The 12500-nt window shown below is 36.9% G+C and overlaps 2 protein-coding genes across 5 annotated transcripts in view; one reads left to right on the top strand and one right to left on the bottom strand.

Annotated features, from left to right (window-relative positions):
• The window catches only part of LOC138045770 (splicing factor, suppressor of white-apricot homolog), a 31831-nt gene extending 29039 nt beyond the window's left edge, over positions 1–2792 (bottom strand). For 2 of the 3 annotated variants that reach the window (XM_068892382.1, XM_068892383.1), the window contains exons 1-3: positions 2466–2777; positions 1558–1721; positions 351–491 (exon numbers count right to left, since the gene is read on the bottom strand). In XM_068892382.1, coding sequence (XP_068748483.1) covers positions 351–491; positions 1558–1721; positions 2466–2665 — 505 coding nt within the window. In that variant the 5' untranslated portion in view covers positions 2666–2777. Of the gene's footprint in view, positions 1–350; positions 492–1557; positions 1722–2465 lie in introns of all 3 variants that reach the window. The other variant, XM_068892381.1, reaches the window with a different exon arrangement.
• Positions 2793–2864: 72 nt separating this feature from the next.
• Positions 2865–12500, top strand: part of LOC138045769 (ankyrin repeat family A protein 2-like) — an 11165-nt gene continuing 1529 nt past the window's right edge. For both annotated transcript variants that reach the window (XM_068892379.1, XM_068892380.1), the window contains exons 1-8: positions 2865–3026; positions 3149–3234; positions 3843–3897; positions 5713–5778; positions 6351–6418; positions 7870–8025; positions 9492–9558; positions 10053–10133. In XM_068892379.1, coding sequence (XP_068748480.1) covers positions 2951–3026; positions 3149–3234; positions 3843–3897; positions 5713–5778; positions 6351–6418; positions 7870–8025; positions 9492–9558; positions 10053–10133 — 655 coding nt within the window. In that variant the 5' untranslated portion in view covers positions 2865–2950. The remainder of the gene's footprint in view (positions 3027–3148; positions 3235–3842; positions 3898–5712; positions 5779–6350; positions 6419–7869; positions 8026–9491; positions 9559–10052; positions 10134–12500) is intronic.

Genomic DNA, 12500 nt, shown 5'->3' with positions numbered 1-12500 from the left:
ATAGCAGAGGCGAAAAATAATCCTAAATTTGCGAATCCTCCACTGAGATAATTTTTTTAGTCGCAAATGCGACTGTATTGGTCGCAATTTCAAGGCCTGCTATAAAATTTGATTTCAAAAGATTTTAAAAGTGTACTTCCTTTGCATTCAAAACATTAATTGACAACCAAACTCAAACAAGCTTCCATTGGGAATAAAAATAACCCCTGGAAGCTTTTTCAGAGTTCAGTTTTGGAGCCAATCAAACCCAGGAAAACTACTTCTTATTTTCAATACTTCATTGCATTCTAATAGTTGTTTAGAAATAGTTTCCTTGCATTATAGGCCAACAATTAATGTTATTTCCTTACCTCTTTTCAATGACTTATATCCATTAAGATTTTTTGGATACTGATAAGAGATCTCTGCAGATTCATAGGGATAAGTGAATCCTACTGAATTGTATGCTCCATCCTCTGAAAGGGCTTGTTGAAATCGCTTCATTTCCTCTTCTGAAAAAGCAAAATGAGCGAGTCTTCACATGATTAATATACAAACAAAGGCTGAATTTGTTTTTAACCCAGCCTGTTTAGCCACAATCTAGCACAGCATCTACAGGTGGTGTATCAAGTTAATTTTAAACTACCTGAAAAGCTGTCCAATGATTTCCAAATAATACAAACAATGTAAGCAAATTATCAACAATATTACATAACTGTTGCAAGAAAGGAACATCATTCAGGTCTTAAATAGAAAATCAACATTGAGAAAAAATTGCATATAATTATTATCATTACCCTATAGAGAGGTTATAAGATAACCAAGGTTAATCATGCATTGTGATTGGTCAAGCCGAGTTCTCCACAAGGCACGCAGCGTACGTATGGTGCGTGCCTTATAACTCAACATATGCACGCAAGCCAAGTCAATCATTTTTGTCACTGAAAATACTGAGGAGATTTTTCCAGACCGCCATTATGGCTGAAGGATTTCCTTTATTTGACCTCGGTTTCGACTATTTAAATGACCAAAATAACGAGGAGGCAGGAAAGTCTTTGAAAAAAATTACAAGTGCTTATTTATTCCAAATTGCATGAGAAAAATCATGTGATTACTTATTAATAATATACATAAAAAAATTCGAGATGGTTAAGCAGAAGAAACGCATGTGTATCACGCAATCAGGGAAAAATTGCGCCATCCAGGGCGCGCGCTCATTTTTGTTGTCTGACAAATTCTTGTCCCTTCCTGGTCATTTTTATTTAATAAAAGAAATAAAAAACTTGTTCCTCGAGCATTGTCGAGTTATATAAGCCTTCGGCTCGTGCTTCTCCGCACTTCTCTCGTGTTCTTAAAAATTCCTGCGTGCTTACATAACTCAACAATGCATTCGGCACGTTTTTTATTTCTTTAATAAAATATTAATTCAACACCATGTAAGTTCATGTACTGCAATACAAACACACTGTACCTTCATCCTCTACAATGTTAATCAAATAAAATAATAATAGTCATTACCACTTATTTTGTAGACAGCAATTTGATATTTAGTTGAAAGAGGATGTGGACAACACTCACCCTGCTGTATTTCATATTCCTCCATGTTTCGATTTAGGTCCATATACCTTTCCTCATCACATTGCCTCTCCACTTCTTCTTCTTCTAGTGTAAGTGTGGAAGCCAGTTCAGATGGCTTGGTGGTGAACTGCGCCTTATCAGTGAAATAAAGACGAGCATCATATCTAAAATAAAAGAGCCAGAAGATTGTTAGAAAAGGAACAGCAACATGAGACTGTTACTTCAGCGTAAACCAACTCAGTCCAAGATGTTGTCAAGATTCCTAACAATAAGTCACAATCAGTTCCTTCTTGTACATTAAATACGCAACCCTTAACAACATGATGGGTTTAAATTCATCAAGATACACAATAATTTGCTCAATGAGTGCAAAAAGAAAACAAAATTTCCTTTTTACAGCAGAACACTTTAGAAGAGGACAACAACAACAATAATAATAATAATAATAATAATAATATTTAGGAGTAATTTATTGTAACAAATAATAATTTTAAGGTAGTGGTACATTTGTTATCATTTTCTTATACTTACATAACATGCATTATACATGATCTCCTGTCCTGATCCAACTAACTTACCGTAATGTTCCAAATATTGCTGTCTGCAGTGTCCCATGGTTTGGATTGAAAAAAGAGGTCAAGAAGCCCTCAACCTCGAGTTCAATCAATCACATACAAGGTTTTGTGAGAAGTGAAGACTCAAAATGTATTTTCGTCTAAATCTTTAAATTCCGTGAAAATAGATCAGAGATCTCTCTCCATTATCGTGTGTGGGTTAAGCCATGGATGATAGTTCTGAAACAAATCGTGGCGTTCGTACGCCTTCGCGCAAACAACATGAAAGAAACAACCAAACTTCAATTTGAACACAACCTTTATTGGGGTTAGGCGACTAAATATTACACAGACCTGTCGATACGAAGGGTTTCATCGCCCATCCATGATATAAGGTGCTTTTCAGGATCAAAGGCCGAAGCCTTCTCACTGTCCTCAAACAATTTGCATGCGTAGCCGAAGACGAGCAAGTCGTCCTCCTTTCGCCGTGTCCTTGGTACTCTCTGAGATTTGGCGTTTAAACCCACTTCATGTGCATCAAATAACACGGACATTTCCACAATATGTTTCAGACGTAACCTTTTCTGGTACAAAGATCAACACAAACAAAAGACATCTTTGAAAAGTCCATGACTCTGAAATTTAATAATGGCGGTCAACGCGAAGGCGAACAGATGACGTAACGATGATGTCATCAACGGTACCAGTTATGTAATATTTCTCGGTCAAAAACGACCGAGGTCGTTTCCAGACTCAAGTTGTTTGAAAAACTTTTTCATTGATCACTATGAGTTCTTTTAAAACTTCTTTGATATTATGTTATATTAGGAAACCACGGGATGGAGGGAGAGACGCAGGGCAATCGTTCTCCTCAGCTGGAGCTTGACCAGGAAGTGGCGGCAGTGTTAGGAACAGGTAAGTTACTAAATAATTGATTGATTCTTCATACCATGTGCTGTCAGACAATTTGCAGCTACAGTGATTTGACGGGAATGTTGAGTTTGTGCCCTTATGCGATATCTTTCGTTTTACCGCAGATCCTAACTTTTCCCAGTCAGCTCCTACAATAGTTAACAGAAGCTCAAGGTGTTCATCATCAAAAGAAATAACCACTGGATTAAAGGTGGGTCTCGCTATCGTCCCAGGGCTCAGCTGATCTTTGTCATGATGTGTATGATATTAATTACTATCTAAAACATACTCAACTAATTAACGTAAACGAAATCCGTCTATAATAGTCTATAAAGCGAAGGTAAGTAAAGTGGGTGAATACTAATTATTCATTTTCTTATTATATATATATATATATATTTTTTTTTTTTAGGTGGTCTGCCTTTGTATGGGGTCTATGACTCTTTTGTAGACTATCCTTATGATGATGTCATATGTTGCCTATTGTCATTGAACTGTAATAAATAAATAAATAAATAAATTATTGGAAATTTCAAAGTGCATACTAGATGTAGTTTTTTTGGGGGGGCGAAATCCATGTGAGCTGTTCTGATTACCTGTGGTGAGAGAAAATAAAGAGACATGCACGTGTTTGTTCGACATGACAGTATCAAGCCAAGACGATATCAGGCACATTGCTAATGTTATTTTTATCATGTCTGACTATGATGAAAATGTAAACGACACTCAAGGGAATTTTGAACGTGGTCTGGCACAGGGATCCCACGTAAAAAGCAGTTCCTCTTAACTTTTGAATTTGAACTTTTTGTTTCATGACAGCTTGATCATGAGATGAAGGATAATATAGGCAGTGGAGACACATCAGCTGCTCAGTGTAAGCATTCTGTTATCTAGCTGTATTATTCAGAGTTTAACAGCTGTAACTTAATCATTGTTCATTGGTTTTAAACTGAATTAGATGGTCGTGAAAAACATACTTTTAAAACACACTATGCCTTTTGTTTATAATAATAATTTCGTTGCATCACCCACCCCCTCCAAATAAAATGAAATCTCACATTAACCCTCTCAGTTTCAAGACTTATAGATTCTACTCTGTTTAAAGTGCCCCTGTGACCAAAATTCTTTGGATTTCAAAACTATGTTAACTAAACTCTAAAGCTCGAAGCCTAAATGATTTCAAAAAGACACCTGTTTATTTTAAAGTGCCCCTGTGACCGAGGGGAGGGGTGAATGGGTTTAAAACTTGTGTTTCCTTGGATTTCAAAACTAAGTGAACTAAACTCTAAGTGACCAAAGTTCTAAGCCTTGATTTCAAGAAGACACCTGTTTATTTTAACTGGAATTTTGGGTCTTTCTGCATGTACCTGAAAGCATTGTATTTTTTGGTCACTTGGGACTAGTCTTTATTTGGAGTTGTTTTGTTTTCTGTCTTTTGTTTCTTTTGTTTTATGTAATCTGTGCTCCTGTACCTGCAGAAGGAACCGGAATTTTCCTATGTAATTGTTCGCCATTACCAACTTTAAGATCTTGAGAGAGCTGGATAGAGGAGAAAACAACGTCAAAGGCTGACTCGTTTAAGAATGGAATGTGTGTGTACAGTACGCTGCAGAAGGAATATACTGCATGGGAGTATTGGGCTTTCAGACTTTTAACCCATTGACTCCTGGCGGTTCCCCATTGATGAGTAAAATCTTCTGACGTTAATCACAATAAAATACTAAGTATGGCCGGTTTAGGGGTGAATGGGTTTAAAACTTGTGTTTTGCATACAGTATATAAACTGCATTCACTCGCTGAAAGTTTACGCTGTGAGTAAATGACGTCACTTTCCCTGGATCATTTCCTCTGAGGTCCATTTGGTCAATTTTGAATGTGAGTAATGGTGCGTGTGGAAATCCAAAATTTACCCTCAAAGTAAACGGCCCTTGGGTAAAAGTCAAAGCTCAAAATTTTGCCAGTCAGGCGTTAAGCAAACACACGTTCAAAATCTGAAGGAAAAAGGAAGTTTTTTTTGCATCACAGGGGCACTTTAATGTCAGATGATTTTACCTGCAATGGGGAAGCAGTTCAGGGATGAATGCCATGGTTAACAACAGCCTTGAGAGTGAGACTTAAAGATTTTTAACCCTGTCTAATGCCACAGAATAAATATTGTTTTACCCATCAATGGGAGCTGCTTCAGGGATGAATGGGTTAGTGCAGATCAAGGACACTCCTTTCATCTGTGATATAAGGTGATCCTTACTGAACAACAGGAGATTCCTTGTCCTCCCTCAGATTACCTGGGGGATGGAATTCATGGGGACCATGGAGGGAGGAGGATTTGAGTTGCTTGAAATTATAATAATATTATAATATTATTATTCATGTGTTGTTGTGAAAACTTGGAGAGGGGCTTGTTCTCTGGAAGTTTGTTACAATATGGGAAAGTATTAATAATGATGATGATAATGACAACAATGGCAACTTACAACAACAATAACAAGATTGTTGCATGGAAGTTATAAGTGACAGAGATCATAGGCATTGTGAGTGTTATGACATCTGCAATTCTGGTCAATTTGTTGGTAAAGCAATCAATGAATGAAATATGCATGTATTTCTTTTACATATATAATAATCACTTTATATTGTTGAAAGTTGAAAGATCAATAACAAAAAGGTATTTTTTTGTGTGTGTTTTTAGACCCCTCTCTACATTTCCTAGCAGCTCAGGGGGAAATTGCAAAGATTAAAGAAGAAATTGACAGAGGTATGCATATTGATGAAAAAGTGATAATTTTCTTTATTACCCATCCTGGTTTGCGAACTACATGTAAATAACTGGAAATATTAGCATGGTCATTGTGGTAGACTCATTGATGTACAAATAATCTAATTGGGTCGAGAAAAACATCAAAGTATTTGCAAGTACATTGATGATGGATATTATATTAAGTTTAACCGGTATTAATAGATTTTTGATGAGATAGGAAAGAAATTATAGAGAAGCTTGGTTAATTAAATTTGTTTGCAAGAAGAGAATATTATAATACACTTTGCTGAAAATTTTCCTCTTTGGGCGTGATGTGTCAGCTGCAGATACACCTGTGTCTTGGATTGCACATCCTTTCGAGAAACTGGGGAAAAACTATTTGGGTCCTGTCACTATGGTAACCAAGGCTAAGTTGATGCCAACAGAACACAGAAATGCTCCAGTTGACCCTCGCTTGCCTTGTCAAAGCCTTACATGAGTGGCAGATTTTACATCTTACCTTAACATTCATTAATGTTAATTTTTAGCTTCATGTTTTAGTATATTTATTTTATTCTTTACCTGTCTAGGAACGGATATTAATGCTGTGGATAAAACGGGTCTGACACCACTTGCTTGGGCAGCAGCTCACAGACAGGTGAGTTATGTGACTGTATTACTTGGAACCTCATTTTGGCTTTTATGTTTTGAGGGATGTATATCAACATTTGTTGATTAATTTTATTGAACCAGTTTGTAGTCATAGATAGATATGTTTTTGTTGAAGCAATAATTCAATTCAAACAAAGCATTAATTTATTGGCTAGTCTGACCAAGATTTTAACAATTTTCTTTGCCTTGCTGAAGTTCTAAGTGAAAGTGATCATCTCATTTAATGATTATGTTCAACTTGAGCAGTTGCAAAGTTCCATTGGAGACTTTACATTGGCCTGAAATATCCAAAAATCTCTGGGACAAATTTAATATGAGAACCTTGTCTGTCACACAAGAACTTGATATCTTCTGAAAAATTAATTTATTATTACTTTAATCAAAATTTGTTTTGCATAATTATGTAAATTGATGTGTTGGAAGTAGACATGAATAGGTTTTTCTTGAAGAAAGTGATGTTAAGTGATACTTAAAGTGTTAATATCATTCATTATTAAAAAGATAGTGATTTTTTTTGGAATCTACAACACCCTGGCACCAGTTGTTCAAAGACCAGATAACTTTATCTGGTAAATAAGTGTAGGGTGTAACTTGCAGGTTGCAGGTTGCAGATCTGGTTAGGGTTGTGGGTCATTGTTTTACCATAACTGAAACAACCCAAACCTTTACAAAAATGCTAACCGTAGGCTTAAACATTACTTTTTAGGCCTAATGTTAGTAAGAGTAACAGTTTGGGTTGTTTCAGCTATGATGAAACAGTGACCTGCAAGTCTAACCTGCAATCTGCACTTTATACCCTCCAGTAAATAAGTCACTCTCTGTCAGTTTCCGTCTCTGCAAAGATATCTGCATTTGCCCTGTTAAGCGTGAATATACACACTCTAAGCACTTGTACTTGAAATGTGTGGCGAGCCACGCGAGCTAGCCAACATGGGGAGTCAACATGCGAGTCAACGTGCAAGTCATAAAGTTATTGAAAGCTAACCATTTTAAAATGGGTGCTTAGACTTAAACACTGTTTATCAGCGCTATTTGAAATGGGTGCTTAGACTTAAAGGCCCACCTTCAACCGACAGGCATTATGAGCCATGGAACAATTTTCATTTATGAAAATACAGCCAAAGCTGAAATTCATCCAATCAGATTGCTACGATTAGCAATGCAAATTTCCACAACAAAAACAAACGGTCGAAAAGCCGGTCGGTTGAAGGTGGGCCTTTAAATGCAAGACTTGCATGACTCGCTGGCTCGCAAATTGTCCACCACCTCCATAGCTCAGCGAGAGAGCTTCCCAACTATTATAGAAACTGAGGTCATACACGTAATTCTTGTTTAGATCACTCAGTTTTTTTTTTTCACATATTCTGTAGTAACCACATACAAATACAGAACTTAACAAATTCATTATCAATCAAATCTTATTGGGATAATTTACAGAAAGCAACCTTATCAGTATTGCTGCAAAGTGGTGCAGATGCCACTGCATGCAGTCCAACTGGTGAGACTGCATTATCATTTGCTGCATGCCAGGGTCAACTGGATGTTGTGGAGCAACTACTGGAGTATGGAGCTGATCCAGATATTGCAAATGTGGTCTGTATCATACTGTAATTAAAATAGTCAGGCCATAGCTATTACAATGGCTCCAATAGAACTTATTCATAAATGGTGGTCAATTTATGATTCTTTTGTCCAAGTGCAAATTAGCCTACCAAGCCTCGATACCATACAGTGAATTGAAAGAATTCTTGCTCTAAAATGAGGCTTGGTAGGCTAATTTACACTTGGACAAAAGAATTATAAATGTGACCGCTATTTATGAATAAGGTCTATGATTGGTTCAGAAAGCAATATTGACAAAACATAAAATAAATGAAATGAAATGAATAAAACAACATTGAAGCATAATCTAAAAAACAATCTACATGTTAATGAGTCATGTAGGCCTTTATCAAGTCTGGGGGCTTTAGGGGTTTATCTGACACCTTTACTGATGACATTAAGACACTGCAGTTGAAGAGTGCATTTAAGACAAGAATGGAACTATGGGTCACAGTACCTCATCTAGGATTTAAATAACATGAGACAATTCAGTTCAAAATTGGTTAACACTGAGCATGGCATTGTGCTGGGTGGAAAAAACAAACAATCAACACAAAAGGCAAGTTTATTTGCACAATAGAAGACTTCTATGGTGCATATGAGTTTGTATTAAGGGCCCACTGACGTATTTTTTGGGGTGCGTTGCTAAGGCTGTAATGGTTAAGTAATTTGAGAGAATTTGGCATTATTTTGGTCAGTTTCCAACTTTTGTAAGCCGATGACCCTAAATGTGACGTCATCATACCACGCCCATGGTCACGTGACCAATAAAAGAAAACTCTAAATTTGTCTCGTGCTAGGCGATTTGGGTATTTAATCGATGATAATTTGTATTCGTTTTTGCATCCAGCCAAGCATGGTTTTCTTTTTATTTTAAAAAAATGTTCTTTTTAAAGACATAAACGATACTGAAATACCCATAACTTTTTCAAAAAAGATGATATTAAAAAATCATTGCTTAGCTATATTCTGTATTTGGGGGTGAAACGTGCCATGTAAAATAAAAGTTAATTCCATTTAAAACCGCCGGTAATTTAGCTTTTTTTCCCAAACCGGAAGTCAGTTCGTTTACGCATGAGCAGTTGATCTGAGAACGAGCGCGAGGAAGGGCAAGGAAAAACCTTCGATGGAAACAACAGTTTGTGCGGTGACTTTTGCTTGTGAGTGGGTTTTCTTGTCAGCTCATGATATGATGACGTCAGTAACCGGAAGTAACATTTCACTTCCTTAGCAACGTGTGAAAAATCAGTCTGTGGGCCCTTAAGCATGCAGTCATTTCATGCATAATTTAAGGAATAAAATACTATGATTATCATTTTATATCAATCATTCAAGTGTGCACACTTTGCTCTTTTAAAATGTATTTTTTGGCGGCTTCTGAGAAATAAAAGTAAATAACTATGTGTTCCAGTATTTTTAATAGAAAATTGATCAAAATGTTACAATATACTTTACAGGAAGGAGGAACCCCCCTCATGTACGCTGCATTCAATGGCTATCCACAAGTAGTTAAGCTACTCTTAGGTAAGCACACTGAGAGAGTATTAAGTTGAAAATATGCTTCTCCTAGTTGCCATATTAATTTTGGTAACTTATTATAGCACAAGCTTTTTTTGTACCATAGTCTTACTTAATGTAATAATTATTGTCAGTAAGCAAGCATGTAGCAAGCCATATCTTTGAGCACTGATTTTTGGAATTTTTTACAAAAAGTATAAATTTGTGTTGTGTGTTTTTTTTTTGACATCCCAAAGTCCAATGACCTCCTGCATGTGTAAGTCGGACGCTCAAAAAAACTGATGCTAGCTGTTTGGCTGTGTTGTTTTTTAACCCTTTGATCCCTGGGAGTGAGACTTGATAGATTTCACTCTGTCTTATGACAGACGAGTCAATGGGTTACAATGTCCCCTTTAATTATTTAGGCCAGTGTATGCAAAGGCATCATTTCTGCATTTTTTTTTAAATTATTGGCTCCCATGTCTTTTGGGGTTTTTTTTCTTTTATATTTGTTTCTTTAGAACATGGAGCAGACATCACAGCAACTAACAATGAGGGATATACTGCTCTTGGCCTTGCCGTTGGTGTAGGCAACAAAAATGGTTTGCAATTGAATACTTACAGACCTTTTTTACTAAGGTTTATGTATCTGACTAAATGCAACCTCGAATTGCTGACCACAATTTCTCAATTAACTGGGGGAAATGGAAGTCAAATCAAATAATTTTATACTTGTGCTGGTACTGATATTAAAATGTTGGTTTTTGATGAGAGGGGAAAACTGGAGGAAGAAGGAGAGTGGAAAACTGACAAATTCGTCATCCTCAACCAACATGTGGCAGTGAGTGCGGGAATCAGACATTCTGTTCAGGCTCTCAGTTCACGGGGAGAAGAGAGAAAAGTGAAAAAAAAAAAAAAAAAACAGCTGAAGAATTTAAGAGGATCGAGAGGATTGGGAGAGAGGGGGGGGGGGGGGCCCTTACAGCCTTTGCTCTTCCCACGTTTCGCTCATTTGTTTTCTCGCTCTCACTTTTTCGTTTTGTTCCTCCCAACTCACTGAGAGCCTGGAACAGGCTAAGAATCAGACCGAAGACACATTAGTGGAAGACGAGTGAGTGCTAACAACCCTCCAACTGCGCTCGCCACAGAAGTGGCAATTGTACAGCTGTAATTATTGATGTCCTCTGGACATCAATTGATTTTAGTGGAGTCCTGAGGGTTGCTTCTAGAGGGTTTAGAGGTTTTTTGAGAAGGGGTAGGTTTTTAAAGAAACGAGAAATTTTGTTTTTGTCAACGAGTTTTGAGATAACACCGGCAATTCGACTTTTATCAACTAGTTCAATCAAAGAAAGGTTACGTTTATGCAAACGTTGGCCGTGTAGCACTTATATTTAAACAGACTTCACTGATTAGAGTGTAATGTAGGGCTAACGCTCTCATGGTTCATATGGGATAGAAACTTAAGACTTCACATTACACTCTAATCAGTTAACTCTAGTTCAATCAAACCCAATTTTCTTTTGAGAACGTTTCAATACGAACAATTCTTGCTGTACATTATATGGTTTTACATTGGGTCTACGCCTTTCATAACGGATTGGTATTCAAGGGACGATTTGGAATTTACAGTAAATGAATGGGAGATTTGAATAGGGTTAAATTTACAGAATCCTGGCTTTCAGGGGTTTCAATTTGTTTAGCTGTTGATGGAAAGAGCAACAAGGTCACCCAACGATAATCTTCGGTGAAATAAGTGTTCGGGAGAGTCCAGCAGTTCCAAAAATTTCGGTTCTACGTTGCCGAACAGCTGTAGATTTCTTTACTAAAACATCAGCTAAAAGATTCGCAGCCAGGAAAAAGTAGTCAGGTTCCTTGGGTTTTCGGAAGGGAGGTTTTTGCAAGTTTTGGCACTTAAAAAGGTCATCTATCAGTTTCGAATGGGAAAATGGCTCGCTGTGAAGTTCTAAGAAGATAACGTTCAGTTAGAAATTTCTGAAATGAAGATTTCATTCCCTAAAATTTTCGGGCACTTCAATCTTAAGCTAAGATAACCGAACAGATCAAATTCTTCTTGGTGACAAAAACATGTCTTTAGACAGTCTTTATACATTACAAGGAGCCTAGAAATGGCTCTGAAAGGCTTTTGGCTTAATTTGCTCGTTGGGTGCCCATGGAGTAAGATCTGCTGCTTTTCCATAAAACACAGTAATTGGTTCAACGTCATGTTTGGACAATCGAAGGAAATACTTAAATGTACACGCATGTGCTGGTCTGACCGCATCCGCCTCTGGTTAATGAACAGTTTAAGCAGGGGCAACCCAAAGAGAATATAGTTCAAAACCACTTAAACATAGCATTGTTAAACGTATTTTGGTATTTAAACGGTAGATATAGGCATATTTTTATCCCCTAAAAATTTTATCTGTTCGGATTTCCTAGCTGAAAGTCTAGTGATCCGAAAATTATAGGAATCAAAACTTACCTTTTCGAAAATTTCAGCCAGAAAAAATGCTCCCGAAAATTCTAGGTGACCTTTTTAGGGAAAAAAATCCGTTAAAAATGGGCAATTATACCAATTTTTAGATGTTCGAAAATCCTAGGACAGGCAGGCGAGCAAGAAATTTTAGAACAAATGTTCCCGATATTCTAGATCTGAAATCGTCCTCCAAACAGATATTTTCCGAACATTGACGTTGGGTGCCCCTGTTTAAGTGATGACCACGGTTACAGCAACGGAAACATTGCTTTAAAATAGAACTTTCTGACGTTTTTCGTTATTAATTTATTATTCCATCTTATTTACGGTGTACAGTACAGCCGAAGAATTCTGTAGTTGGTTTTGTACCAACGGATTTAAAGTAAAGATATAAAGGAACGGAGAACTGTTGCATGCTTTTCACGTTGTCGTCCATGTCTTGAAATGTACTGAAGTGCATGCCGCACGAGCCTCGCGATTACTTTTCCTCATT

Source organism: Montipora capricornis, chromosome 4 (genome assembly GCF_036669925.1).
Source record: "Montipora capricornis isolate CH-2021 chromosome 4, ASM3666992v2, whole genome shotgun sequence".
NCBI classification, from domain to species: domain Eukaryota; kingdom Metazoa; phylum Cnidaria; class Anthozoa; order Scleractinia; family Acroporidae; genus Montipora; species Montipora capricornis.
The sequence above is the reverse complement of the archived record's forward strand: the minus strand, read 5'-3'. Positions and strand labels throughout refer to the sequence as shown.